At 45.8% G+C, this 27,516-nt stretch overlaps 1 protein-coding gene across 1 annotated transcript in view; it reads right to left on the minus strand.

The window, feature by feature from the left end:
• Positions 1 to 27,516, minus strand: part of LOC121845896 (ELKS/Rab6-interacting/CAST family member 1-like) — a gene marked incomplete at its 5' end in the record, with an annotated part of 386,989 nt that overhangs the window by 277,461 nt on the left and 82,012 nt on the right. The window contains 1 exon segment of the mRNA XM_042318115.1: positions 19,791 to 19,922. Within this exon segment, the coding sequence (XP_042174049.1) occupies positions 19,791 to 19,922 (132 nt within the window).

Here is a 27,516-nt window from a genome sequence, read left to right on the forward strand (position 1 = left end):
AAGCATGAACACTCAGTTGAGCACATTACTACTGATCTGTTATAATGGGATTCATACATATTACTACTGATCTGTTATAATGGGATTCATACATATTACTACTGATCTGTTATAATGGGATTCATACATATTACTACTGATCTGTTATAATGGGATTCATACATATTACTACTGATCTGTTATAATGGGATTCATACATATTACTACTGATCTGTTATAATGGGATTCATACATATTACTACTGATCTGTTATAATGGGATTCATACATATTACTACTGATCTGTTATAATGGGATTCATACATATTACTACTGATCTGTTATAATGGGATTCACACATATTACTACTGATCTGTTATAATGGGATTCATACATATTACTACTGATCTGTTATAATGGGATTCATACATATTACTACTGATCTGTTATAATGGGATTCACACATATTACTACTGATCTGTTATAATGGGATTCATACATATTACTACTGATCTGTTATAATGGGATAAATACATATTACTACTGATCTGTTATAATGGGATTCACACATATTACTACTGATCTGTTATAATGGGAGTCACACATATTACTACTGATCTGTTATAATGGGATTCATACATATTACTACTGATCTGTTATAATGGGATTCATACATATTACTACTGATCTGTTATAATGGGATTCATACATATTACTACTGATCTGTTATAATGGGATTCATACATATTACTACTGATCTGTTATAATGGGATTCATACACATTACTACTGATCTGTTATAATGGGATTCATACATATTACTACTGATCTGTTATAATGGGATTCACACATATTACTACTGATCTGTTATAATGGGATTCATACATATTACTACTGATCTGTTATAATGGGATTCATACATATTACTACTGATCTGTTATAATGGGAGTCACACATATTACAACTGATCTGTTATAATGGGAGTCACACATATTACTGCTGATCTGTTATAATGGGATTCATACATATTACTACTGATCTGTTATAATGGGATTCATACATATTACTACTGATCTGTTATAATGGGATTCATACATATTACTACTGATCTGTTATAATGGGATTCATACACATTACTACTGATCTGTTATAATGGGATTCATACATATTACTACTGATCTGGTTATAATGTGATTCATACATATTACTACTGATCCGTTATAATGGGATTCATACATATTACTACTGATCTGTTATAATGGGAGTCACACATATTACTGCTGATCTGTTATAATGGGATTCATACATATTACTACTGATCTGTTATAATGGGATTCATACATATTACTACTGATCTGTTATAATGGGATTCATACACATTACTACTGATCTGTTATAATGCTATTCATACATATTACTACTGATCTGTTATAATGGGATTCATACATATTACTACTGATCTGTTATAATGGGATTCATACATATTACTACTGATCTGTTATAATGGGATTCATACATATTACTACTGATCTGTTATAATGGGATTCATACACATTACTACTGATCTGTTATAATGGGATTCATACATATTACAACTGATCTGTTATAATGGGATTCACACATATTACTACTGATCTGTTATAATGGGATTCATACATATTACAACTGATCTGTTATAATGGGATTCATACATATTACTACTGATCTGTTATAATGGGATTCATACATATTACTACTGATCTGTTATAATGGGATTCATACATATTACTACTGATCTGTTATAATGGGATTCATACACATTACTACTGATCTGTTATAATGGGATTCATACATATTACTACTGATCTGTTATTATGGGATTCACACATATTACTACTGATCTGTTATAATGGGATTCATACATATTACTACTGATCTGTTATAATGGGATTCATACATATTACTACTGATCTGTTATAATGGGATTCATACATATTACTACTGATCTGTTATAATGGGATTCATACACATTACTACTGATCTGTTATAATGGGATTCATACATATTACTACTGATCTGTTATAATGGGATTCCTACATATTACTACTGATCTGTTTATAATGGGATTCATACATATTACTACTGATCTGTTATAATGGGATTCATTCATATTACTACTGATCTGTTATAATGGGATTCATACATATTACTACTGATCTGTTATAATGGGATTCATACATATTACTACTGATCTGTTATAATGGGATTCATACACATTACTACTGATCTGTTATAATGGGATTCATACATATTACTACTGATCTGTTATAATGGGATTCACACATATTACTACTGATCTATTATAATGGGATTCATACATATTACTACTGATCTGTTACAATGGGATTCATACATATTACTACTGATCTGTTATAATGGGATTCATACATATTACTACTGATCTGTTATAATGGGATTCATACATATTACTACTGATCTGTTATAATGGGATTCATACATATTACTACTGATCTGTTATAATGGGATTCATACATATTACTACTGATCTGTTATAATGGGATTCATACATATTACTACTGATCTGTTATAATGGGATTCATACATATTACTACTGATCTGTTATAATGGGATTCATACATATTACTACTGATCTGTTATAATGGGATTCATACATATTACTACTGATCTGTTATAATGGGATTCATACATATTACAACTGATCTGTTATAATGGGATTCACACATATTACTACTGATCTGTTATAATGGGATTCATACATATTACAACTGATCTGTTATAATGGGAGTCACACATATTACTACTGATCTGTTATAATGGGATTCATACATATTACTACTGATCTGTTATAATGGGATTCATACATATTACTACTGATCTGTTATAATGGGATTCATACATATTACTACTGATCTGTTATAATGGGATTCATACACATTACTACTGATCTGTTATAATGGGATTCATACATATTACTACTGATCTGTTATAATGGGATTCACACATATTACTACTGATCTGTTATAATGGGATTCATACATATTACTACTGATCTGTTATAATGGGATTCATACATATTACTACTGATCTGTTATAATGGGATTCATACATATTACTACTGATCTGTTATAATGGGATTCATACATATTACTACTGATCTGTTATAATGGGATTCATACATATTACTACTGATCTGTTATAATGGGATTCATACATATTACTACTGATCTGTTATAATGTGATTCATACATATTACTACTGATCTGTTATAATGGGATTCATACATATTACTACTGATCTGTTATAATGGGATTCATACATATTACTACTGATCTGTTATAATGGGATTCATACATATTACTACTGATCTGTTATAATGGGATTCATACACATTACTACTGATCTGTTATAATGGGATTCATACATATTACTACTGATCTGTTATAATGGGATTCATACATATTACTACTGATCTGTTATAATGGGATTCATACATATTACTACTGATCTGTTATAATGGGATTCATTCATATTACTACTGATCTGTTATAATGGGATTCATACATATTACTACTGATCTCTTATAATGGGATTCATACATATTACTTCTGATCTGTTATAATGGGATTCATACACATTACTACTGATCTGTTATAATGGGATTCATACATATTACAACTGATCTGTTATAATGGGATTCACACATATTACTACTGATCTATTATAATGGGATTCATACATATTACTACTGATCTGTTACAATGGGATTCATACATATTACTACTGATCTGTTATAATGGGATTCATACATATTACTACTGATCTGTTATAATGGGATTCATACATATTACTACTGATCTGTTATAATGGGATTCATACATATTACTACTGATCTGTTATAATGGGATTCATACATATTACTACTGATCTGTTATAATGGGATTCATACATATTACTACTGATCTGTTATAATGGGATTCATACAGATGTAGGATCTTAATTTGATCATCCTGTTGCAGGACAACTTTTCTCTGAAGTTTGTAATTTTCACTTAGAAATGTCAGACTTCCACCAGAGACTCTGGGTTCGAGCCCAGGCTCTGTCGCAGCCGGCCGCGACCGGGAGGTCCATGGGGCGATGCACAATTGGCCTCGTGTCGTCTGGGTAAGGGAGAGTTTACACGCTGACCAGGTCGCTGGGTGCACGGTGTTTCCTCCGACACATTGGTGCGGCTGGCTTCCGGGTTGGACGCGCGCTGTGTTAAAAAGCAGTGCGGCTTGGTTGGGTTGTGTTTCGGAGGACGCATGGCTCTCGACCTTCGCCTCTCCCGAGCCCGTACAGGAGTTGTAGCTAAGAGACAAGACTGTAACTACTAACAATTAGATACCATGAAATTAGGGAGAAAAAAGGGGTAAAAAAAAGAAGAAATGTCAGACTTGATTTTCCCTCACGAATAATGTATGAACCCCTACAGAAATGTCCTTCATTATAATCCACAAAATAATTCACATTTCCTGTTGCTGCAGGGTTATTTTCATGTTGTAGCAATCTGGCTCAAATTAAGATCCTAAATCTGTATGGGCTGTCCAAACTTTCACACATTCCATAACACACACACGTGTGCATACACGCACACACACTAACACCTTCTGATTCAAACTATTCATCTCCACGTTTTGCATGTGTCGGTACAGAGTCGAAGATCCGGAGATCAGAAGTCTCTCGTTCAGAAGGCTGAACCAGCTAACATATTTATAGAGCTAAACCACACCTCAGGGGGGAGAGAGAGAGAGTTTTGAAACTTCTGTATGTGTAATGTTTATTGTTCATTTTTATTGTTTATTTCACTTTATATATTCACTTTATATATTATCTACCTCACTTGCTTTGGCAATGTTAACACATGTTTCCCATGCCAATAAAGCCCTTGAATTGAATGAGAGAGAGAGAGAGAGAGAGAGAGAGGAGAGAGAGAGAGAGAGAGAGAGAGAGAGAGAGAGAGAGAGAGAGAGAGAGAGAGAGAGAGAGGGAGGGGTAGAGAGAGAGAGAGAGAGAGGGAGGGGTAGAGAGAGAGAGAGAGGGAGAGGCCTAAGTTAAAAAGACTAGGTAAACTTTACAGTGGTCTCTTCAGTGTTGAGGACTCTTCATAAGTCTTCCTTTTAGGGGGACAGTGAGTAACGTCTCCCCAAGAACAGAGCATCATTTTAAGGGAAGCGTCGGGATTACCTTCCCTAAGAATGGATCATCCTTCTGGGGAGGAGAGAGTGGACAGCCTCCCTAAGCACGGACGGATGGACGGTGCTTTGTAAAGGGAAGAGTCTCTGAGAGGACCGAGTACTCTGGGGAAACACTGTTTGTGATTTTCTCCCAAACTAAGATGCAGATGCATCCTCTGAGGGAAATATGAAACATGAGCAGATGGGACACATGTTTGGCAGATATGACCAGGAGATGTTATGAGTTTAGACCTAAACCATAAATCACACCGTAATTAATTAAAATCCCCCAAGAGATAAAGACACACAGAAGACATTGAAATGGAATGAAGGCACAAAGTAGACTGGGACATTTGGAACATTTGAACCAAAAAAAGCAGTTTAACAAGCAGGTGAAAAAGAGTCATCAGCAGTAGAAGCAGTCAGAAGAAATGTAATGTTCAAAGAAGAGAAAGTGTTTCATACCTTGCACCACTTAATGCCGGTTTGGTTGGAGTCATGCAAGTACTTCTACACAGCACAGGCAGTGAGTAGCAGAGAAGACAGAGAGAAGAGAAGACAGAGAGAAGAGAAGACAGAGAGAAGAGATTATAGAAAATGCAGAAGCAAAGCAGACAGGAGAGAACAGAACAGAAGATAGAAACAGAACAGAGAACAGAACAGAAGAGAGAACAGAACAGAGAACAGAAGATAGAAACAGAAGATAGAAACAGAACAGAGAAACAGAACAGAGAACAGAAGATAGAAACAGAACAGAGAACAGAAGATAGAAACAGAACAGAGAGATAGAAACAGAACAGAGAAACAGAACAGAGAACAGAAGATAGAAACAGAACAGAGAACAGAAGATAGAAACAGAACAGAGAACAGAACAGAGAACAGAAGATAGAAACAGAACAGAGAACAGAACAGAAGATAGAAACAGAACAGAGAACAGAACAGAGCAGCTCAGATGCTTTTTGAGAGAAATCAGGCAAGAAATGTCAATTGGAAGTAGCAGAGAGACAGAGAGAGCTGAATGAAGGCAGTTAAGGAGAGACTTGGGGAAGTTGGTAACCATGAGACTTTTTGAGACCCAAGGGTGAAGAGAGATGGGGACAACATGGGACAGGACAGGGCAGGGCTGGAAAGAGATGGGACAGCATGGGACAGGACAGGGCTGGAAAGAGATGGGGACAACATGGGACAGGACAGGGCAGGGCTGGAAAGAGATGGGGACAGCATGGGACAGGGCAGGGCTGGAAAGTGATGGGAAGGAGAGAGAAGAGAGGGTGAGACGTCCCCTCATCCCGGTCAACATTAGGGAGCGAGAGAACGAGGGAGAAAGAGGGAAAGAGCCTGGGCTTTCTTTGGTCTTGTTTCTACAGTGCGCGTTATGAATTGTGTCATAGGACTGCTGAGTCATGTCTGGAGGGAGGGGAGGGGACGTATATATTTTCATGTGGTCTTGGGCAAACGGTTTCACTGGGCCCGCTTGAGCGACCCAGTCCTCTTCACACAGCCAGGCCGTAAATCCACAACCCACTGAGTGATCCGTGTCACCAAACACACAGCACAGTGGAGACTGTGTGATGGAAATACCCCTGGTCCATGTGTGTGTGTGTGTGTGTGTGTGTGTGTGTGTGTGTGTGTGTGTGTGTGTGTGTGTGTGTGTGTGTGTGTGTGTGTGTGTGTGTGTGTGTGTGTGTGTGTGTATGTGTGTGTGTGTGTGTGTGTATATGTGTGTGTGTGTGTGTGTGCGTGCGTGTGTGTGTGTGTATATAGTGTGTGTGTGTGTGTATATAGTGTGTGTGTGTGTATATATAGTGTGTGTGTGTGTGTGTGCGTGCGTGTGTGTGTGTTCTCCTACATCTGTGCAGTCTATGTTCCCTTAATTACCTAGGCTCATTACATGGGCAGGGTGAGTGGGTTTGGCAGCTCCACACATCATGAGGACAAGTACCAAAATAAGGAGTGACTGTCTCTGTCCTCCTCGTATAGAGGGGAAAGGGGTCTCTTCAGCTCAGCGGAGGCGTGCTGCGCTGCTCTGCTGGGCTGTATAAATAGTGGATGACTCTAACGGATGTCCAATACTTCACCAAGAGCCTCAGTCTTTACAGGAACACTTAGAAGAGATCTGTCGTAGGCCAGACGCTGTTTCAACTGGCCGTGGAGAATCACTACTGTTTCTTCAGTAGAGAAGAATTATGGGGGTGTGGAGTGGCTGGGGGCTAAAGGACTGGGGATGTTGTATTGTTATGGTTGTCAATGTTTCTGTTTTGTCTGATTTATTGTATAGGACTGGGGATGTTTATTGTTATGGTTTTGTGTATCTTATTGTTGATGCCTTTTATTTGATGGGGGGGGTGGAGGGGGTAAAGGACTGGGGATGTTGTATTGTTATGGTTGTCAATGTTTCTGTTATTGTCTGATGCCTTGGGGGGGGTGGAGGGGGGGGTAAAGGACTGGGGATGTTGTATTGTTATGGTTGTCAATGTTTCTGTTATTGTCTGATGCCTTGGTGGGGGGGGGATGTGGAGGGGGGTAAAGGACTGGGGGTTGTATTGTTATGGTTGATTGTCTGATGCCTTGGTGGGGGGTGGGGGGGTAAAGGACTGGGGATGTTGTATTGTTATGGTTGTCAATGTTTCTGTTCTCAAACCTGAAAACATACACAAAGTATATATACAACAGGAGGAACAACAGAGACAGAGAGGATGGAGAGAAGATGGAGAGAGGATGGAGAGAGAATGGAGAGAGGATGGAGAGAGGATGGAGAGAGAATGGAGAGAGGATGGAGAGAGGATGGAGAGAGGATGGAGAGAGAATGGAGAGAGGATGGAGAGAGGATGGAGAGAGGATGGAGAGAGGATGGAGAGAGGATGGAGAGAGGATGGAGAGAGGATGGAGAGAGGATGGAGAGAGGATGGAGAGAGAATGGAGAGAAGGAGGAGGAACACCAGAGAGAGGATGGAGAGAGGATGGAGAGAGGATGGAGAGAGGATGGAGAGAGGATGGAGAGAGGATGGAGAGAGGATGGAGAGAGGATGGAGAGAGGATGGAGAGAGGATGGAGAGAGGATGGAGAGGAGAGAGAGGATGGAGAGAAGGAGGAGGAACACCAGACAGAGAGAGGATGGAGAGAGGATGGAGAGAGGATGGAGAGAGGATGGAGAGAGGATGGAGAGAGAATGGAGAGAAGGAGGAGGAACACCAGACAGAGAGAGGATGGAGAGAAGGAGGAGGAACACCAGACAGAGAGAGGATGGAGAGAGGATGGAGAGAAGGAGGAGGAACACCAGACAGAGAGAGGATGGAGAGAAGGAGGAGGAACACCAGACAGAGAGAGGATGGAGAGAAGGAGGAGGAACACCAGACAGAGAGAGGATGGACAGAGAATGGAGAGAAGGAGGAGGAACACCAGACAGAGAGAGGATGGAGAGAAGGAGGAGGAACACCAGACAGAGAGAGGATGGAGAGAAGGGAGGAGGAACACCAGACAGAGAGAGGATGGAGAGAAGGAGGAGGAACACCAGACAGAGAGAGGATGGAGAGAGGAGGAGGAACACCAGACAGAGAGAGGATGGAGAGAAGGAGGAGGAACACCAGACAGAGAGAGGATGGAGAGAAGGAGGAAAAGAAGAGAGAAACAAACAGAGCAGGATGAGTGTGTGAAGGTCTGGCAGGGGGCGTGACCTTAATGAACCCTGGGTAATGCTCACTATGAGTATGTATGGACAACAGGCCTATAGGGATCACTTTTAGAACTATTTAAAAGTGATTTAAAAGTGTATTTCCAGGTAAATGCCCAAAAAATGTCATTTTGGCTCAGCTAGCTTGGCTGGCTCCTTCTGGGTTTAATAGTTAAATAGTTGTTAGTCTCTCTTTCCTGTCCTGGCTGTGCGGTTTATTCCCCTGGTGTTCCTGTGGCCGGGGCTCGGTTATCATTGGACCTGAATATAGAGCAGGTGGCATAACTAACTAGCTATGTCCTTGCTTCCTGCATGTGTTTGTGTGTTAGAGAAAGAGGCTGAGCACTACCAGTCCCCATCCAGTCTGCTCCTTGTACCCAGCCTTCCTCTCCCACAGCCCGGCTCTATAAGCCTGGAAGTCCCCTCACACACACACACACACACACACACACTCACACACACACACACACACTAGCTCTATGAGTCTGGAAGTCCCTGGAAGTGGAAGGCCCCTACTAGAGCCCAGATATAATGAACCACCTCAAGGGGAAACTAAAGGTCCATCCTGCCTAAAGCCTGGTGGTGCCTAGCCTGGACCAGACCAGACCAGGACGGTGTCCCAAATAGAACCCTACCACCTATATAGTGCACTACTTTTGACCAGGGCCCATCAGGTCATAGCCCAGGTGAACAAGAGGGAACCAGACCGTGACACGTCAGGCAGTGACTCAGGCAGTGACTGGGGTGGGGAGGAATGGATGTGGAGGAGACAGCATTGTATGGTTGGGTCCAGAGCCCAGGTTCACTAATTGGGGAATGTCTCATGGATGAAAAGCTCTTTATTATAATGAAGTTATTTTAAAACAAACTATTAGGAGACAGACTCTACAGCTGGGAGTTTTATTGTGATTAAGAGTGACAGGGAGGAGAAGCAGAAAATATATCCATGGCCAAACCTCCACAGTGGACAGAAAGCTAGTGACCTCATTGATCCCCTCAACGTCTGTCCAGCGTCCATATTCTGGGCAGTGAGAGTCCCTGTTTCCCATCCTTCAGTCTATCCACCTCAGATGAGTCATGCAGGGTTATTCCAGTCTGACGGTCTCTCTCCAGTAGGTATAAAGGGTTGCAAAGGGTCAGAAACCTTCCGCTAAATTTCCTAGAATTTTCCCGCAAATTTTCAATGGGAAGTTAAGCCTGGGAATTTTGGGGGAATTTGTTAACTAGTAAATTTGTTAACTAGTAAATTTGTTAACTAGTAAATAGTAGCCTACTGCAAAGTGTGTTTACCATGTGGGTTTAATCTTGCTTGAGCCTGCTGACTGAGGAGTGTTAATTCACCTGTTTCCATACATTGCATTTTAAAACATGTATCTGACAAAGGAGTTGTTTAATCTAACTGCTTAACCATTTATCTGTACATGGAATTGTATTTGGTTGTTTTTTACTCATTTTTTTCTAATCTTTACAGGAAAATGCCACGGGCACTATCTGATGTGTGGAGACATTTCACTGCCTAATTTAGAAGGAAAAGCTGTGTACATTTGCAAATACTAATCATATGACGTTGAAGACGGAAATCTACATACACCTTAGCCAAATACATTTAAACTCACTTTTTCCCAATTCCTGACATTTAATCCTAGTAAAAATGACGTCTTAGGTCAGTTCGGATCACCACTTTATTTTAAGAATGTGAAATGTCAGAATAATAGTAGAGAGAATGATTTATTTCAGCTTTTATTTATTTCATCACATTCCCAGTGGGTCAGAAGTTTACATACACTCAATTAGTATTTGGTAGCATTGCCTTTAAATTGTTTAACATTTCAGGAAGTCTTCCACAAGCTTCCCACAATAAGTTGGGTGAATTTTGGCCCATTCCTCCTGACAGAGCTGGTGTAACTGAGTCAGGTTTGTAGGCCTTGCTCGCACACACTATTTCAGTTCTGCCCACACATTTTCTATAGGATTGAGGTCAGGGCTTTGTGATGGCCACTCCAATACCTTGACTTTGCTGTCCTTATTCCATTTTGCCACAACTTTGGAAGTATACTTGGGGTCATTGTCCATTTGGAAGACCCATTTGTGACCAAGCAATAACTTCCTGACTGATGTCTTGAGATGTTGCTTCAATATATCCACATCACTTTCTATTGTCATGATGCCATCTATTTTGTGAAGTGCATCAGTCCCTCCTGCAGCAAAGCATCCCCACAACATGATGCTGCCACCCCCGTCCTTCACAAATGGGATGGTGTTCTTCGGCTTGCAAGTCTCCCCCTTTTTCCTCCAAACATAACAATGGTCATTATGACCAAACAGTTCTATTTTTGTTTCATCAGACCAGAGGACATTTCTCCAAAAAGTACAATCTGTCTCCCCATGCGCAGTTGCAAACCGTAGTCTGGCTTTTTTATGGCGGTTTTGGAGTTTTTTTTCCCTGAGGTGACTGATTTATTTTAATTTTGCCATGATGTCAAGCAAAGAGGCACTGAGTTTGAAGGTAGGCCTTGAAATACATCCACAGGTACACCTCCAATTGACTCAAATTATGTCAATTAGCCTATCAGAAGCTTCCAAAGCCATGACATCATTTTCTGGAATTTTGTTTAAAAGGCACAGTCAACTTAGTGTATGTGAACTTCTGACCCAATGGAATTGTAATACAGTTTATTATAAGTGAAATAATCTGTCTGTAAACAATTGTTGGAAAATTTACTTGTGTCATGCACAAAGTAGACATCCTAACCGACTTCCCAAAACTATAGTTTGTTAACAAGAAATTTGTGGAGTGGTTGAAAAACCAGTTTTAATGACTCCAACCAAAGTGTATGTCAACTATAATTACAACTGTATGTGAAGAATGCAACAAGGATGCAGAATCATCTGGCCAAGTGCATAAAGTTTCCTCAGTCCTCACAACAAGCAACCTCTGACAAAAGTCCCTTTACTGCTATTCGAGGTGAAAATGATGAATCAGACACCTTGTCGATAGCAACAGCTCATGGTCCTCCTGGAATCAGAAGGTTTTTGACTCAATGGAGGAACATAGTCAGAGAAATGCTGATGAATGTCTTGCTCGAGCTGTGTATGCAACTGGTTCACCTCTGATGCTCACAGACGATGTGTATTGGAAGAGATTTTTGAATGTTCTTCGCCCAGCATACACCCCTCCAACCAGACATGCTTTATCTACTCATTTGCTGGATACAGAGTTGAACAGAGTTCAAGTGAAGGTCAAGCAAATCATAGAGAAAGCAGACTGTATTGCAATCATCTCTGATGGGTGGTAGAATGTTTGTGGGCAAGGAATAATTAACTACATCATTTCCACCCCTCAACCTATATTCTACAAGAGCACAGACCGGTCTCTACATTGCAGATGAGCTGAAGGCAGTCATCAATGACCTTGGACCACAGAAGGTATTTGCACTGGTGACAGACAATGCTGCGAATATGATGCTTGGTCTAAAGTGGAGGAGTTTCCTACCCTCACATCACACCCATTGGCTGTGCTGCTCATGCATTGAATCTGATCCTCAAGGACATCATGGCACTGAAAACAATGGATACTCTACAAGAGAGCCAAGGAAATGGTTAGCTATGTGAAGGCTCATCAAGTTATAGCAGCAATCTACCTCACCAAGCAAAGTGATTAGAACAAGAGAACCACATTGAAGCTGCCCAGCAACACCTGTTGGGGTGGTGTTGTCATCATGTTTGACAGTCTCCTGGAGGGGAAGGAGTCTCTCCAGGAAATGGCCATATCACAGTCTGCCGATATGGACAGACCCATCAAGAGGATCCTCCTGGATGATGTATTTTGGGAGAGAGTGGTAAGCAGTTAAACTCCTGAAACCTATAGCACTAGCCATTGCACGGATTGACGGAGACAATGCCATCCTGTCTGATGTTCAGACTCTGCTTGCAGAGGTAAGAGAATAAATCCATACTGCCCTGCCCACTTCACTGTTGCTCCAAGCAGAGGAAACTGCAGTTCTGAAATACATCAAAAAGCGTGAAGACTTCTGCCTGAAGCCCAAACACGCTGCAGCGTACATGTTGGACCCCAAGTATGCTGGCAAGATCATCCTGTTGGGTGCAGAGATCAACAAGGCCTATGGTGTCATCAATACCGTGTCTCGCCACCTTGGCCTGGATGAGGGCAAGGTTCTTGACAGTCTGTTGAAGTCCACTTCCAAGCAAGGGCCTTGGGATGGAGATGCAATATGGTAGTCGTGACAACATATTTCATCAGCCACCTGGTGGAAGGCACTTTGTGAATCTGAGGCTCTTAGGATTTAATCATTTGAATTATGTCTACGTGTGATAAGGTAAATATATCCAATACAAAAAAACATCTACATTTAATTGGTATTAATATTAATTTGCATATATTTCCGTTAATTCCCACGGAAAGTTTCCACCTCTGAATATTCCCCAAAATGTGAAGCCCTAATAAAGACACACACTGTGGTATGTTAATCCCTATTGACACATCACAATGACAATGTGTGTGTGTGTGTGTGTGTGTGTGTGTGTGTGTGTGTGTGTATGTGTGTTTGTGTGTATGTGTGTGTGTGTTTGTGTGTATGTGTGTATGTGTGTGTGTGTTTGTGTGTATGTGTGTGTGTGTGTGTGTGTGTGTGTGTGTGTGTGTTTGTGTGTGTGTGTGTGTGTGTGTGTGTGTGTGTGTGTGTGTCAGACCAGCCAAGCAGCTGATGTAAACTGAAGTGAAAGGAACCTGTTTCTTCATAGAGAGATGGAGTTATTTATTTGCCAAATGAAGACTGGACACAAACACACCCGTACCACGTAAACAGGCCCCATTGACACGGTATTCAGGGGGTTGGCACGGTATTCAGGGGGTTGGCAATGGTATTCAGGGGGTTGGCAATGGTATTCAGGGGGTTGGCATGCATGGCGATGCATTGCTATAAGACAGGGGAGGCCTTCTCTGAGTTGCTAATTCAGGAGTGTGTATAACGGAGGGTTTTGACAGGAGGCGTTCTCTGAGTTGCTACTTCAGGAGTGTGTATAACGGAGGGTTTTGACAGGAGGCGTTCTCTGAGTTGCTACTTCAGGAGTGTGTATAACAGAGGGTTTTGACAGGAGGCCTTCTCTGAGTTGCTACTTCAGGAGTGTGTATAACGGAGGGTTTGGCCTTCGCCGAGGGGCATTGATGTGGGTCTAAATCAGGCCATTAACTGTGGGCTCAAGAGATGCCAGCCCAGTGCATTAGTGGGGTACAAGTTAACATAAACACTGGGGGCTTCTGGCCAGGAGACACGGAAGTGATGGAAGGATGGGGGAGACACAGAGGAGGACTCTGAGGTGGGGGTTGGCTTCTGTGTGGAACAGAGAGGACTTGTAGAGATGAAGGGGAGGCAGGTAGCCTAGTGGTTAGAGGGGCGGCAGGTAGCCTAGTGGTTAGAGGGGTGGCAGGTAGCCTAGTGGTTAGAGGGGCGGCAGGTAGCCTAGTGGTTAGAGGGGCGGCAGGTAGCCTAGTGGTTAGAGGGGCGGCAGGTAGCCTAGTGGTTAGAGGGGCGGCAGGTAGCCTAGTGGTTAGAGGGGCGGCAGGTAGCCTAGTGGTTAGAGGGGCGGCAGGTAGCCAGTGGTTAGAGGGGCGGCAGGTAGCCTAGTGGTTAGAGGGGCGGCAGGTAGCCTAGTGGTTAGAGGGGCGGCAGGTAGCCTAGTGGTTAGAGGGGTGGCAGGTAGCCTAGTGGTTAGAGGGGCGGCAGGTAGCCTAGTGGTTAGAGGGGCGGCAGGTAGCCTAGTGGTTAGAGGGGCAGCAGGTAGCCTAGTGGTTAGAGGCAGGTAGCCTAGTGGTTAGAGGGGCGGCAGGTAGCCTAGTGGTTAGAGGGGCAGGTAGCCTAGTGGTTAGAGGGGCAGCAGGTAGCCTAGTGGTTAGAGGGCGGCAGGTAGCCTAGTGGTTAGAGGGGCAGCAGGTAGCCTAGTGGTTAGAGGGGCAGCAGGTAGCCTAATGGTTAGAGGGGCAGCAGGTAGCCTAATGGTTAGAGGGGCAGCAGGTAGCCTAGTGGTTAGAGGGGCAGCAGGTAGCCTAGTGGTTAGAGGCAGGTAGCCTAGTGGTTAGAGGGTAGCAGGTAGCCTAGTGGTTAGAGGGGCAGCAGGTAGCCTAGTGGTTAGAGGGGCAGCAGGTAGCCTAGTGGTTAGAGGGGCGGCAGGTAGCCTAGTGGTTAGAGGGGCAGCAGGTAGCCTAGTGGTTAGAGGGGCAGCAGGTAGCCTAGTGGTTAGAGGGGCAGCAGGTAGCCTAATGGTTAGAGGGGGCAGGTAGCCTAGTGGTTAGAGGGGCAGCAGGTAGCCTAGTGGTTAGAGGGGCAGCAGGTAGCCTAGTGGTTAGCAGGTAGCCTAGTGGTTAGAGGGGCAGCAGGTAGCCTAATGGTTAGAGGGGCGGCAGGTAGCCTAATGGTTAGAGGGGCAGCAGGTAGCCTAGTGGTTAGAGGGGCAGCAGGTAGCCTAGTGGTTAGAGGGGCAGCAGGTAGCCTAGTGGTTAGAGGGGCAGCAGGTAGCCTAGTGGTTAGAGGGGCAGCAGGTAGCCTAGTGGTTAGAGGGGCAGGGTAGCTAGTGGTTAGAGGGGCAGCAGGTAGCCTAGTGGTTAGAGGGGGGCAGTAGCCTAGTGGTTAGAGGGGGCAGGTAGCCTAGTGGTTAGAGGGGCAGCAGGTAGCCTAGTGGTTAGAGGGGCAGCAGGTAGCCTAGTGGTTAGAGCTTTGGACCAGTAACTGAAAGGTTGCTGGATCTAATCTATCGTTCTGCCCCTGAACAGTTCAACCACTGTTCCTAGGCTGTCAATGTATGTAAGAATTTGTTCATAACTGACTTGTATAGTTAAATAAAAGTTAAATAAAGGTTAGTTAGATAAACGTTAGATAAAGGTTAGATAAAATAATAAAATAAAATGAAACTTGAGTAAAGGGTCTAACATGTTGTTAGACTTGACATTCCACCACTGACATACCATTAGTTCCTGTCAAGGCAGCAGCTACTCTTCCTGGGGTTTATTATGGATCCTCATTAGTTCCTGTCAAGGCAGCAGCTACTCTTCCTGGGGTTTATTATGGATCCTCATTAGTTCCTGTCAAGGCAGCAGCTACTCTTCCTGGGGTTTATTACGGATCCTCATTAGTTCCTGTCAAGGCAGCAGCTACTCTTCCTGGGGTTTATTATGGATCCTCATTAGTTCCTGTCAAGGCAGCAGCTACTCTTCCTGGGGTTTATTATGGATCCTCATTAGTTCCTGTCAAGGCAGCAGCTACTCTTCCTGGGGTTTATTATGGATCCTCATTAGTTCCTGTCAAGGCAGCAGCTACTCTTCCTGGGGTTTATTATGGATCCTCATTAGTTCCTGTCAAGGCAGCAGCTACTCTTCCTGGGGTTTATTATGGATCCTCATTAGTTCCTGTCAAGGCAGCAGCTACTCTTCCTGGGGTTTATTATGGATCCTCATTAGTTCCTGTCAAGGCAGCAGCTACTCTTCCTGGGGTTTATTATGGATCCTCATTAGTTCCTGTCAAGGCAGCAGCTACTCTTCCTGGGGTTTATTATGGATCCTCATTAGTTCCTGTCAAGGCAGCAGCTACTCTTCCTGGGGTTTATTATGGATCCTCATTAGTTCCTGTCAAGGCAGCAGCTACTCTTCCTGGGGTTTATTACGGATCCTCATTAGTTCCTGTCAAGGCAGCAGCTACTCTTCCTGGGGTTTATTATGGATCCCCATTAGTTCCTGTCAAGACAGCAGCTACTCTTCCTGGGGTTTATTATGGATCCCCATTAGTTCCTGCCAAGGCAGCAGCTACTCTTCCTGGGGTTTATTACGGATCCTCATTAGTTCCTGTCAAGGCAGCAGCTACTCTTCCTGGGGTTTATTATGGATCCCCATTAGTTCCTGTCAAGACAGCAGCTACTCTTCCTGGGGTTTATTACGGATCCTCATTAGTTCCTGTCAAGGCAGCAGCTACTCTTCCTGGGGTTTATTATGGATCCTCATTAGTTCCTGCCAAGGCAGCAGCTACTCTTCCTGGGGTTTATTATGGATCCTCATTAGTTCCTGTCAAGGCAGCAGCTACTCTTCCTGGGGTTTATTATGGATCCTCATTAGTTCCTGTCAAGACAGCAGCTACTCTTCCTGGGGTTTATTATGGATCCTCATTAGTTCCTGTCAAGGCAGCAGCTACTCTTCCTGGGGTTTATTATGGATCCTCATTAGTTCCTGTCAAGGCAGCAGCTACTCTTCCTGGGGTTTATTATGGATCCTCATTAGTTCCTGTCAAGGCAGCAGCTACTCTTCCTGGGGTTTATTATGGATCCTCATTAGTTCCTGTCAAGGCAGCAGCTACTCTTCCTGGGGTTTATTACGGATCCTCATTAGTTCCTGTCAAGGCAGCAGCTACTCTTCCTGGGGTTTATTATGGATCCTCATTAGTTCCTGTCAAGGCAGCAGCTACTCTTCCTGGGGTTTATTATGGATCCTCATTAGTTCCTGTCAAGGCAGCAGCTACTCTTCCTGGGGTTTATTATGGATCCTCATTAGTTCCTGTCAAGGCAGCAGCTACTCTTCCTGGGGTTTATTATGGATCCCCATTAGTTTCAAGACAGCAGCTACTCTTCCTGGGGTTTATTATGGATCCTCATTAGTTCCTGTCAAGACAGCAGCTACTCCTCCTGGGGTTTATTATGGATCCCCATTAGTTCCTGTCAAGGCAGCAGCTACTCTTCCTGGGTTTATTATGGATCCTCATTAGTTCCTGTCAAGACAGCAGCTACTCTTCCTGGGGTTTATTATGGATCCCCATTAGTTCCTGTCAAGACAGCAGCTACTCTTCCTGGGGTTTATTATGGATCCTCATTAGTTCCTGCCAAGACAGCAGCTACTCTTCCTGGGGTTTATTATGGATCCTCATTAGTTCCTGCCAAGACAGCAGCTACTCTTCCTGGGGTTTATTATGGATCCTCATTAGTTCCTGCCAAGACAGCAGCTACTCTTCCTGGGGTTTATTATGGATCCCCATTAGTTCCTGTCAAGACAGCAGCTACTCTTCCTGGGGTTTATTATGGATCCCCATTAGTTCCTGTCAAAACAGCAGCTACTCTTCCTGGGGTTTATTATGGATCCTCATCAGTTCTTGCCAAGACAGCAGCTACTCTTCCTGGGGTTTATTATAGATCCTCATTAGTTCCTGCCAAGCAGCAGCTACTCTTCCTGGGGTTATTATGAATCCTCATTAGTTCCTGCCAAGACAGCAGCTACTCTTCCTGGGGTTTATTATAGATCCCCATTAGTTCCTGCCAAGACAGCAGCTACTCTTCCTGGGGTTTATTATGGATCCTCATTAGTTCCTGCCAAGACAGCAGCTACTCTTCCTGGGGTTTATTATGGATCCTTGTTAGTTCCTGCCAAGACAGCAGCTACTCTTCCTGGGGTTTATTATGGATCCCCATTAGTTCCTGCCAAGGCAGCAGCTACTCTTCCTGGGGTTTATTATGGATCCTCATTAGTTCCTGCCAAGGCAGCAGCTACTCTTCCTGGGGTTTATTATGAATCCTCATTAGTTCCTGCCAAGACAGCAGCTACTCTTCCTGGGGTTTATTATAGATCCGTGTTAGTTCCTGCCAAGACAGCAGCTACTCTTCCTGGGGTTTATTATAGATCCTTGTTAGTTCCTGCCAAGGCAGCAGCTACTCTTCCTGGGGTTTATTATGAATCCTCATTAGTTCCTGCCAAGACAGCAGCTACTCTTCCTGGGGTTTATTATAGATCCTTGTTAGTTCCTGCCAAGACAGCAGCTACTCTTCCTGGGGTTTATTATAGATCCTTGTTAGTTCCTGCCAAGGCAGCAGCTACTCTTCCTGGGGTTTATTATGGATCCTCATTAGTTCCTGCCAAGACAGCAGCTACTCTTCCTGGGGTTTATTATGAATCCTCATTAGTTCCTGCCAAGACAGCAGCTACTCTTCCTGGGGTTTATTATAGATCCTTGTTAGTTCCTGCCAAGGCAGCAGCTACTCTTCCTGGGGTTTATTATGGATCCTCATTAGTTCCTGCCAAGGCAGCAGCTACTCTTCCTGGGGTTTATTATGAATCCTCATTAGTTCCTGCCAAGACAGCAGCTACTCTTCCTGGGGTTTATTATGAATCCTCATTAGTTCCTGCCAAGACAGCAGCTACTCTTCCTGGGGTTTATTATAGATCCTTGTTAGTTCCTGCCAAGACAGCAGCTACTCTTCCTGGGGTTTATTATGAATCCTCATTAGTTCCTGCCAAGACAGCAGCTACTCTTCCTGGGGTTTATTGTAGATCCTTGTTAGTTCCTGCCAAGGCAGCAGCTACTCTTCCTGGGGTTTATTATGAATCCTCATTAGTTCCTGCCAAGGCAGCAGCTACTCTTCCTGGGGTTTATTATGAATCCTCATTAGTTCCTGCCAAGACAGCAGCTACTCTTCCTGGGGTTTATTATAGATCCTTGTTAGTTCCTGTCAAGGCAGCAGCTACTCTTCCTGGGGTCCAGCAATGATATATATTTTTTAAACATTACAATACATTCACAACAGATTTCACAACACACTAAGTGTGTGCCCTCAGGCCCCTACTCTACTACCACATATCTACAACACACTAGGTGTGTGCCCTCAGGCCCCTACTCCACCACCACATATCTACAGTACTAAATCCATGGATGTTATCATGTGTCTGTGCTTATGTTGTTCTGTGTGTGTTCTGTGTGGTGTGTGTGTGTGTGTGTGTGTGTGTGTGTGTGTGTGTGTGTGTTCTCTGCTGTATGTGTCATGCAGGCTGGTATTCCTAGTATGTGTGTGTGTGTGTGTGTGTGTGTGTGTGTGTGTGTGTGTGTGTGTGTGTGTGTGTGTGTGTGTGTGTGTGTGTACCACTCACCTGTTTCTCAGTGTGTGTGCGAGCAGCTTCCTCCTGAGCCAGAACCATCTCTCTCTCTGCTGTGATCTGGACACTCTCTCTCAGAGCCTCCTCCAGCTCCTCTATACGCTCCTCCTTCTGGCGCAGGGAGTCCTGGGGAACACACACACACACACACACACTGGATTAGGGAGAGGTAGAGGCCTGTATGGAAGGAAACATACACACACACATACTGGAATAGTTACCAGCCTGTATGAAAGGAAACACATACAGAGGCCACACATGGAAGGAAACACACACACACACACACACACACACACACAGAGGTAGAGGCACACACACACACACACACACACACACACACACACACACATTAGGAATAGTTACCAGGCCTGTGTGGAAAGGAAACACATACAGCGAGAGAAACACAACACACACACACACACACACACACACACACACACACACACACACACACACACACACACACACACACACACACACACACACATACTAGGAATAGTTACCAGCCTGTATGAAAGGAAACACATACAGAGAGAAACACATACACACACACACACACACACACACACACACACACACACACACACACACACACACACACACACACACACACACACACACACACACACACACACACACACACACACAGAGAATAGTTACCAGCCTGTATGGAATGAAAACACAGCCATATGTGATGTATACTTTCATATGACCTTCAGCTAATCTAGTTGGTATAATCGCGATGCATTTTTCAAGAGAGACCAGGGAAGAGCTGTGCAATGAATCAATCTGGTGGAATGTATGACCATAGTGTTCATTCAACCCCTGAGCACCAGGCGTACTAACGATAAACACATACCACCTCGTCAGTGACGTGGACACGCTGATAGAGAACTATGACGTGGCGGGACATTGAAAACACTGGACAGGACTGGAAGCCAGAGTGTCACGAAGTCAGTAAGGTCACCAGTGTGGTCGCGATGGCTTAGAGAAGCAGAACCCCCAATACATTTCTCCACACTGACTCACACACACACAGTCTATTCTCTATGGCTGATGATAGGTGAGTCAGACCAGTGGCTTTTCTCTCTGTCTGTTGGTTCTGTCTGTCTGTCTGTCTGCCTGTCTGTTGGTTCTGTCGGTTGGTTCTGTCTGTTGGTTCTGTCTGTTGGTTCTGTCTGTCTGTCTGTCTCTGTCTCTGTCTCTCTGTCTGTCTGTCTCTCTCTCATCTGTCTGTCTGTCTGTCTGTCTGTCTGTCTGTCTGTCTGTCTGTCGGTTCTATCTGGTGTGTGTGTGTGTGTGTGTGTGAGGGGTCAGAGCCTGGAGGCTTGGCGATGCCAGACACATCAGACCGTCAAACAGGCTTAGTAACTACAGGGGAAATTAAGTTGGAATGTTGTACACTATGTAATATAATGTAATGTAATATAATACACAGGAGAAATCAAGCTTTCCCCTCTGTGTTCACTGGAGCCCCTAACAGAAGACCTCCCTCCTTCCTGACCAGCCCTTCCACCACACTGTGTACCTCTGGTGTTCACCCTCTCTCACTCTGTCTTCATCTCACACCCGTTACGTTACGGTAGGCCATCGTAGCCGATGATGACGTCCACTTCTGAGTTAAAGGTGAACACTTTGATGACTGAGTCCAATCTGAGATACACAAACTTTAGGCAGGCCTGGTGGTATGTATCAGTCTGTGTTGGTGGGGGCAGGCCTGGTAGTATGTATCAGTCTGTGTTGGTGGGGGCAGGCCTGGTGGTATGTATCAGTCTGTGTTGATGGAGCAGGCCTGGTGGTATGTATCAGTCTGTGTTGATGGAGCAGGCCTGGTGGTATGTATCAGTCTGTGTTGGAGGGGGCAGGCCTGGTGGTATGTATCAGTCTGTGTTGATGGGGGCAGGCCTGGTGGTATGTATCAGTCAGTTGATGGGGCAGGCCTGGTGGTATGTCTCTGTGTTGATGGAGCAGGCCTGGTGGTATGTTTCTGTGTTGATGGGGCAGGCCTGGTGGTATGTCTCTGTGTTGATGGAGCAGGCCTGCTGGTATGTATCAGTCTGTGTTGATGGAGCAGGCCTGCTGGTATGTACAGAGCTGCCACCAGGTGGAACGGTCAGCAGCAGCGTCCTCCAGGTCTGTGGATTTGATGTTGAACTTCTTCAGCTACGTTTTCAGCTGGTCCTTGTAGCGCTTCATCTGCCTCCCAGCAGACCGCCTGCCAAGATGTATCTGGACCCCCTACAGACCGCCGGCCAAGATGTATCTGGCCCCGCTACAGACCGCCAGTCAAGATGTATCTGGCCCCCCTACAGACCACCGGCCAAGATGTATCTGGACCCCCCAAGAGACCTGGCCAGACCGCCAAGATGTATCTGGACCCCTACAGACCGCCGGCCAAGATGTATCTGGACCCCCTACAGACCGCCGGCCAAGATGTATCTGGACCCCCTACAGACCGCCAGCCAAGATGTATCTGGACCCCCCTACAGACCACCGGCCAAGATGTATCTGGACCCCCTACAGACCGCCGGCCAAGATGTATCTGGACCCCCTACAGACCGCCGGCCAAGATGTATCTGGACCCCCTACAGACCGCCAGCCAAGATGTATCTGGACCCCCTACAGACCGCCGGCCAAGATCTGGACCCCCTACAGTATCTGGACCCCCTACAGACCGCCGGCCAAGATGTATCTGGACCCCCTACAGACCGCCGGCCAAGATGTATCTGGACCCCCTACAGACCGCCGGCCAAGATGTATCTGGACCCCCTACAGACCGCCGGCCAAGATGTATCTGGACCCCCTACAGACCGCCAGCCAAGATGTATCTACCCCCTACAGACCGCCTGCCAAGATGTATCTGGACCCCCTACAGACCGCCGGCCAAGATGTATCTGGACCCCCTACAGACCGCCGGCCAAGATGTATCTGGACCCCCTACAGACCGCCGGCCAAGATGTATCTGGACCCCCTACAGACCGCCGGCCAAGATGTATCTGGCCATACAGGATCTACCACGGCAAGCGCCCCTGAGACATTCTAATGACATGCCCAAGCCGGTGTAGTTGGTGCTGGGTGACCATGGCCTCCATACTCTTACAGTTGGTGCTGGGTGACCATGTCCTCCATGCTCTTACAGTTGGTGCTGGGTGACCATGGCCTCCATACTCTTACAGTTGGTGCTGGGTGACCATGGCCTCCATACTCTTGTAGTTGGTGCTGGGTGACCATGACCTCCATACTCTTGTAGTTGGTGCTGGTTGACCATGGCCTCCATACTCTTACAGTTGGTGCTGGGTGACCATGGCCTCCATGCTCTTGTAGTTGGTGCTGGGTGACCATGGCCTCCATACTCTTGTAGTTGGTGCTGGGTGACCATGGCCTCCATACTCTTGTAGTTGGTGCTGGGTGACCATGGCCTCCATACTCTTGTAGTTGGTGCAGGGTGACCATGGCCTCCATACTCTTGTAGTTGGTGCTGGGTGACCATGGCCTCCATACTCTTGTAGTTGGTGCTGGGTGACCAAGGCCTCCATACTCTTGTAGTTGGTGCTGGGTGACCATGGCCTCCATACTCTTGTAGTTGGTGCTGGGTGACCATGGCCTCCATACTCTTGTAGTTGGTGCTGGGTGACCATGGCCTCCATACTCTTGTAGTTGGTGTTGGGTGACCATGGCCTCCATACTCTTGTAGTTGGTGCTGGGTGACCATGGCCTCCATACTGTTGTAGTTGGTGCTGGGTGACCATGGCCTCCATACACGTACAGTTGGTCTTAGCAAGTATTTCTGTATGGGGCACACAGTTGCACCAAGTGATTCCCAGGATGCACTGCAGCCATCGTATGTGGAATCAGTTTGAGCTGCTTGCTGTGGTGACTATAAGTGACCCAGAAATGTGGTGATGCAGAATGGCTTGATAGATGGCGACTATAAGTGACCCAGAAATGTGGTGATGCAGAATGGCTTGATAGATGGCGACTATAAGTGACCCAGAAATGTGGTGATGCAGAATGGCTTGATAGATGGCGACTATAAGTGACCCAGAAATATGGTGATGCAGAATGGCTTGATAGATGGCGACTATGGTGTGGAGGTGGCGATGCCAGTTTAGGAAGACCCTGCGTCTGAGTTTCCCCGAAGGCAGCTGATGCTTGATCCTGTTTTGAATTTCGAGGTCGATGCTGCAGTTCTCCGAGAGGATGCTGCCCAGGTATTTGAAGGACGGGACTATTGCCAGTGATTTGTGTTCAATGGTGAAGACAGGCATGGTGGGTGGAGGGAGGGATGGGTCTCTATTGGCAGACCACCTCTGTCTTGGTTGTGTTGTTAGACAGTCCCCTCCTGCTATAGACCCTCACAGCCCCTACAAGGACGGACTGAAGGTCTTCCAGAGTGTGGGCCACACGACCACAGTCATCAGCATACTGCAGCTCAAGAACCCGCTCCGTCATGACCTTGGTGGTGTTGTTAGACAGTCCCATCCTGCTATAGACCCTCACGGCCCCTACAAGGACGGACTGAAGGTCTTCCAGAGTGTGGGCCACACGACCACAGTCATCAGCATACTGCAGCTCAAGAACCCGCTCCGTCATGACCTTGGTGGTGTCCCATCCTGCTTAGACAGTCTTGGTGGCTTGGAGTCCCTCCTGCTATAGACCCTCACAGCCCCTACAAGGATGGACTGAAGGTCTTCCAGAGTGTGGGCCACACGACCACAGTCATCAGCATACTGCAGCTCAAGAACCCGCTCCGTCATGACCTTGGTGGTGTTGTTAGACAGTCCCATCCTGCTATAGACCCTCCATCATGACCTTGGTGGCTTGGAGTCTCCTGATGTTGAATAGGTCCACCACAACCCCACTGCAGTCCTCAAGCTCCTCGTGGAGAAGCTGGGTGACACACAGGAGTAAGATGTTAAAGAGGACAGGTGCCACCACAACCCCACTGCAGTCCTCAAGCTCCTTGTGGAGAAGCTGGGTGACACACAGGAGTAAGATGTTAAAGAGGACAGGTGCCAGCACACACCCCTGCCTCACACCGATGCTGACTCCAACGGGCACTGACTCCTGCCCTCCTTTGGCCACTGAGGCATCATCCCATCATGGAAATGGCAAAGCACATTGACACATTTGTCTGGACAGCCACATTTGAGTAGAATGTCTCATAGTAGTTCCCTGCTCACAGTCTCAAAGGCCTTGGAGAGGTCGTTGAAGTGCTTGGAGAGGTCGTAGAAGGCCTTGGAGAGGTCGTCGAAGGCCTTGGGGAGGTCGTCGAAGGCCTTGGGGAGGTCGTCGAAGGCCTTGGAGAGGTCGTCGAAGGCCTTGGGGAGGTCGTCGAAGGCCTTGGGGAGGTCGTCGAAGGCCTTGGAGAGGTCGTCGAAGGCCTTTGGGGAGGTCGTCGAAGGCCTTGGAGAGGTCGTCGAAGGCCTTGGAGAGGTCGTCGAAGGCCTTGGAGAGGTCGTCGAAGGCCTTTGGGAGGTCGTCGAAGGCCTTGGAGAGGTCGTCGAAGGCCTTGGAGAGGTCGTCGAAGGCCTTGGAGAGGTCGTCGAAGGCCTTGGGGAGGTCGTCGAAGGCCTTGGAGAGGGAGAGGCCTTCGTCGAAGGCCTTGGAGAGGTCGTCGAAGGCCTTGGAGAGGTCGTCGAAGGCCTTGGAGAGGTCGTCGAAGGCCTTGGGAGGTCGTCGAAGGCCTTGAGGAGTCGAAGGCCTTGGAGAGGCCGAAGGCCTTGGAGAGGTCGTCGAAGGCCTTGGAGAGGTCGTCGAAGGCCTTGGGGAGGTCGTCGAAGGCCTTGGGGAGGTCGTCGAAGGCCTTGGGGAGGTCGTCGAAGGCCTTGGAGAGGTCGTCGAAGGCCTTGGAGAGGTCGAAGGCCTTGGAGAGGTCGTCGAAGGCCTTGGAGAGGTCGTAGAAGGCCTTGGAGAGGTCGTCGAAGGCCTTGGAGAGGTCGTCGAAGGCCTTGGAGAGGTCGTCGAAGGCCTTGGGGAGGTCGTCGAAGGCCTTGGGGAGGTCGTCGAAGGCCTTGGAGAGGTCGTAGAAGGCCTTGGGGAGGTCGTCGAAGGCCTTGGAGAGGTCCTGATGTTGTTCACAGCACTGGCGTTGCCGTGTCGTGAACATCATGTTGACTGTAGTCCTGTTCTTTCTGAAGCCGCATTGTGACTCTGGCAGCAGTTCCTCTGTGATGTTGTCCACCAGCCTGTGTAGCATCACCTTGGTCAGGACCTTGCCATTAACAGTCAGAAGGGATATCCCCCCCGGCTGTTATCGCAGATGGACTTGTCACCCTTGTTCTTATAGATGGTGACAATGTAATCCATCCAGCCACTGTTGGGGGACGATCTCACACACACATACACACAATCAGCTTTTTCAGTCCTCTCAACCACATCCCTCTTTTTTAAAGAGAGATTATTTCTGTCCATTCCTTTCTAAAACCACACCACAATCCTCCCCCTTCCCTTCGTTTATTTACTTTTCTCTCCTCCTCCTCTTCATCACTCCTCCTTCTCCTCCTCAGAGTGCTATTTGAGTGTTTCTGACTAGGAACCTCAGGGAGGGAACCAGCTGTATCTGTCCCAAATCAAACTGCATATTTGTGTTCATGAAGGTTCAGCCACTGAACTGACTTATTACTGGAAGTCAGGGACAATGGGAGGTTAGAGGGTTAGGGAGGACACACATACACAGATGGCTACACACACACACGCGCGCGCGCGCACACACACACGAAGAAGAGAAGAGAACAATGTGGCATGCGGTGAATGTCTCGAAAACATCTTGAAACATCTTGAAAACATCTTGAAAACATCTTGAAAACATCTTGAAAACATCTTGAAAACATCTTGAAACATCTTGAAAACATCTTGAAAACATCTTGAAAACATCTTGAAACATCTTGAAAACATCTTGAAACGTCTCGAAAACATCTTGAAAACATCTTGAAAACATCTTGAAAACATCTTGAAACGTCTTGAAAACATCTTGAAAACATCTTGAAATCTCTGTTTTGTGTTCTGTATACATTCCATCCTCCACTGCCCCCCCCCGCTCGCTCTAATCTCAACTACAGCTCAACTTTCTCAAGGCAGACCACAATCACTTCAGCTTCATTTAAAGCGACAGTAATCCTTTCTGCTGGTTCCGTATCTCATTACCGTAATGTCTTGGCGTGCCAGAACGGTGCGGGCGATTGAAAGAAACACCTCTGGGAGAGTCCTAATCAGAGAAGCATGTCGTTTTGGTATCTGGTGTCTCGGTATGTGTGTGTATGTGTGTGTGTGTGTGTGTGTGAGTGTGGTGGCCAGTTTACAGTTCCCATTCTCTCCACAGACAAAGTCAATTAAGAGATGAGCAGGAATGAGGCTGGTTAAGGAAATGGTTGGGGTTAGAAGGGTTAGGAGGTTGTCAAGACAGTCAGGGACACAGCAACGTAGAGATGGCTGGCAGCTGACGTACGTGGTGCATGTTAGTGTCTGTCATGATGTGGCTGTAATGACCGCTGGTATTTTTACTGTGTCCTTCTCACACCCAGATAGAGACACACACACACTCTGGACACACACACACACACACACACACACACACACACACACACACACACACACACACACACACACACACACACACACACACACAGACACACACAATCATCATGGTCTATAATGACATGGATTGAATTATCACTGGCATTATATTTCTCACACACAGAGACAGAGACACACACTGACA

This window comes from Oncorhynchus tshawytscha, unplaced genomic scaffold, assembly GCF_018296145.1.
Source record: "Oncorhynchus tshawytscha isolate Ot180627B unplaced genomic scaffold, Otsh_v2.0 Un_contig_1044_pilon_pilon, whole genome shotgun sequence".
NCBI classification, from domain to species: domain Eukaryota; kingdom Metazoa; phylum Chordata; class Actinopteri; order Salmoniformes; family Salmonidae; genus Oncorhynchus; species Oncorhynchus tshawytscha.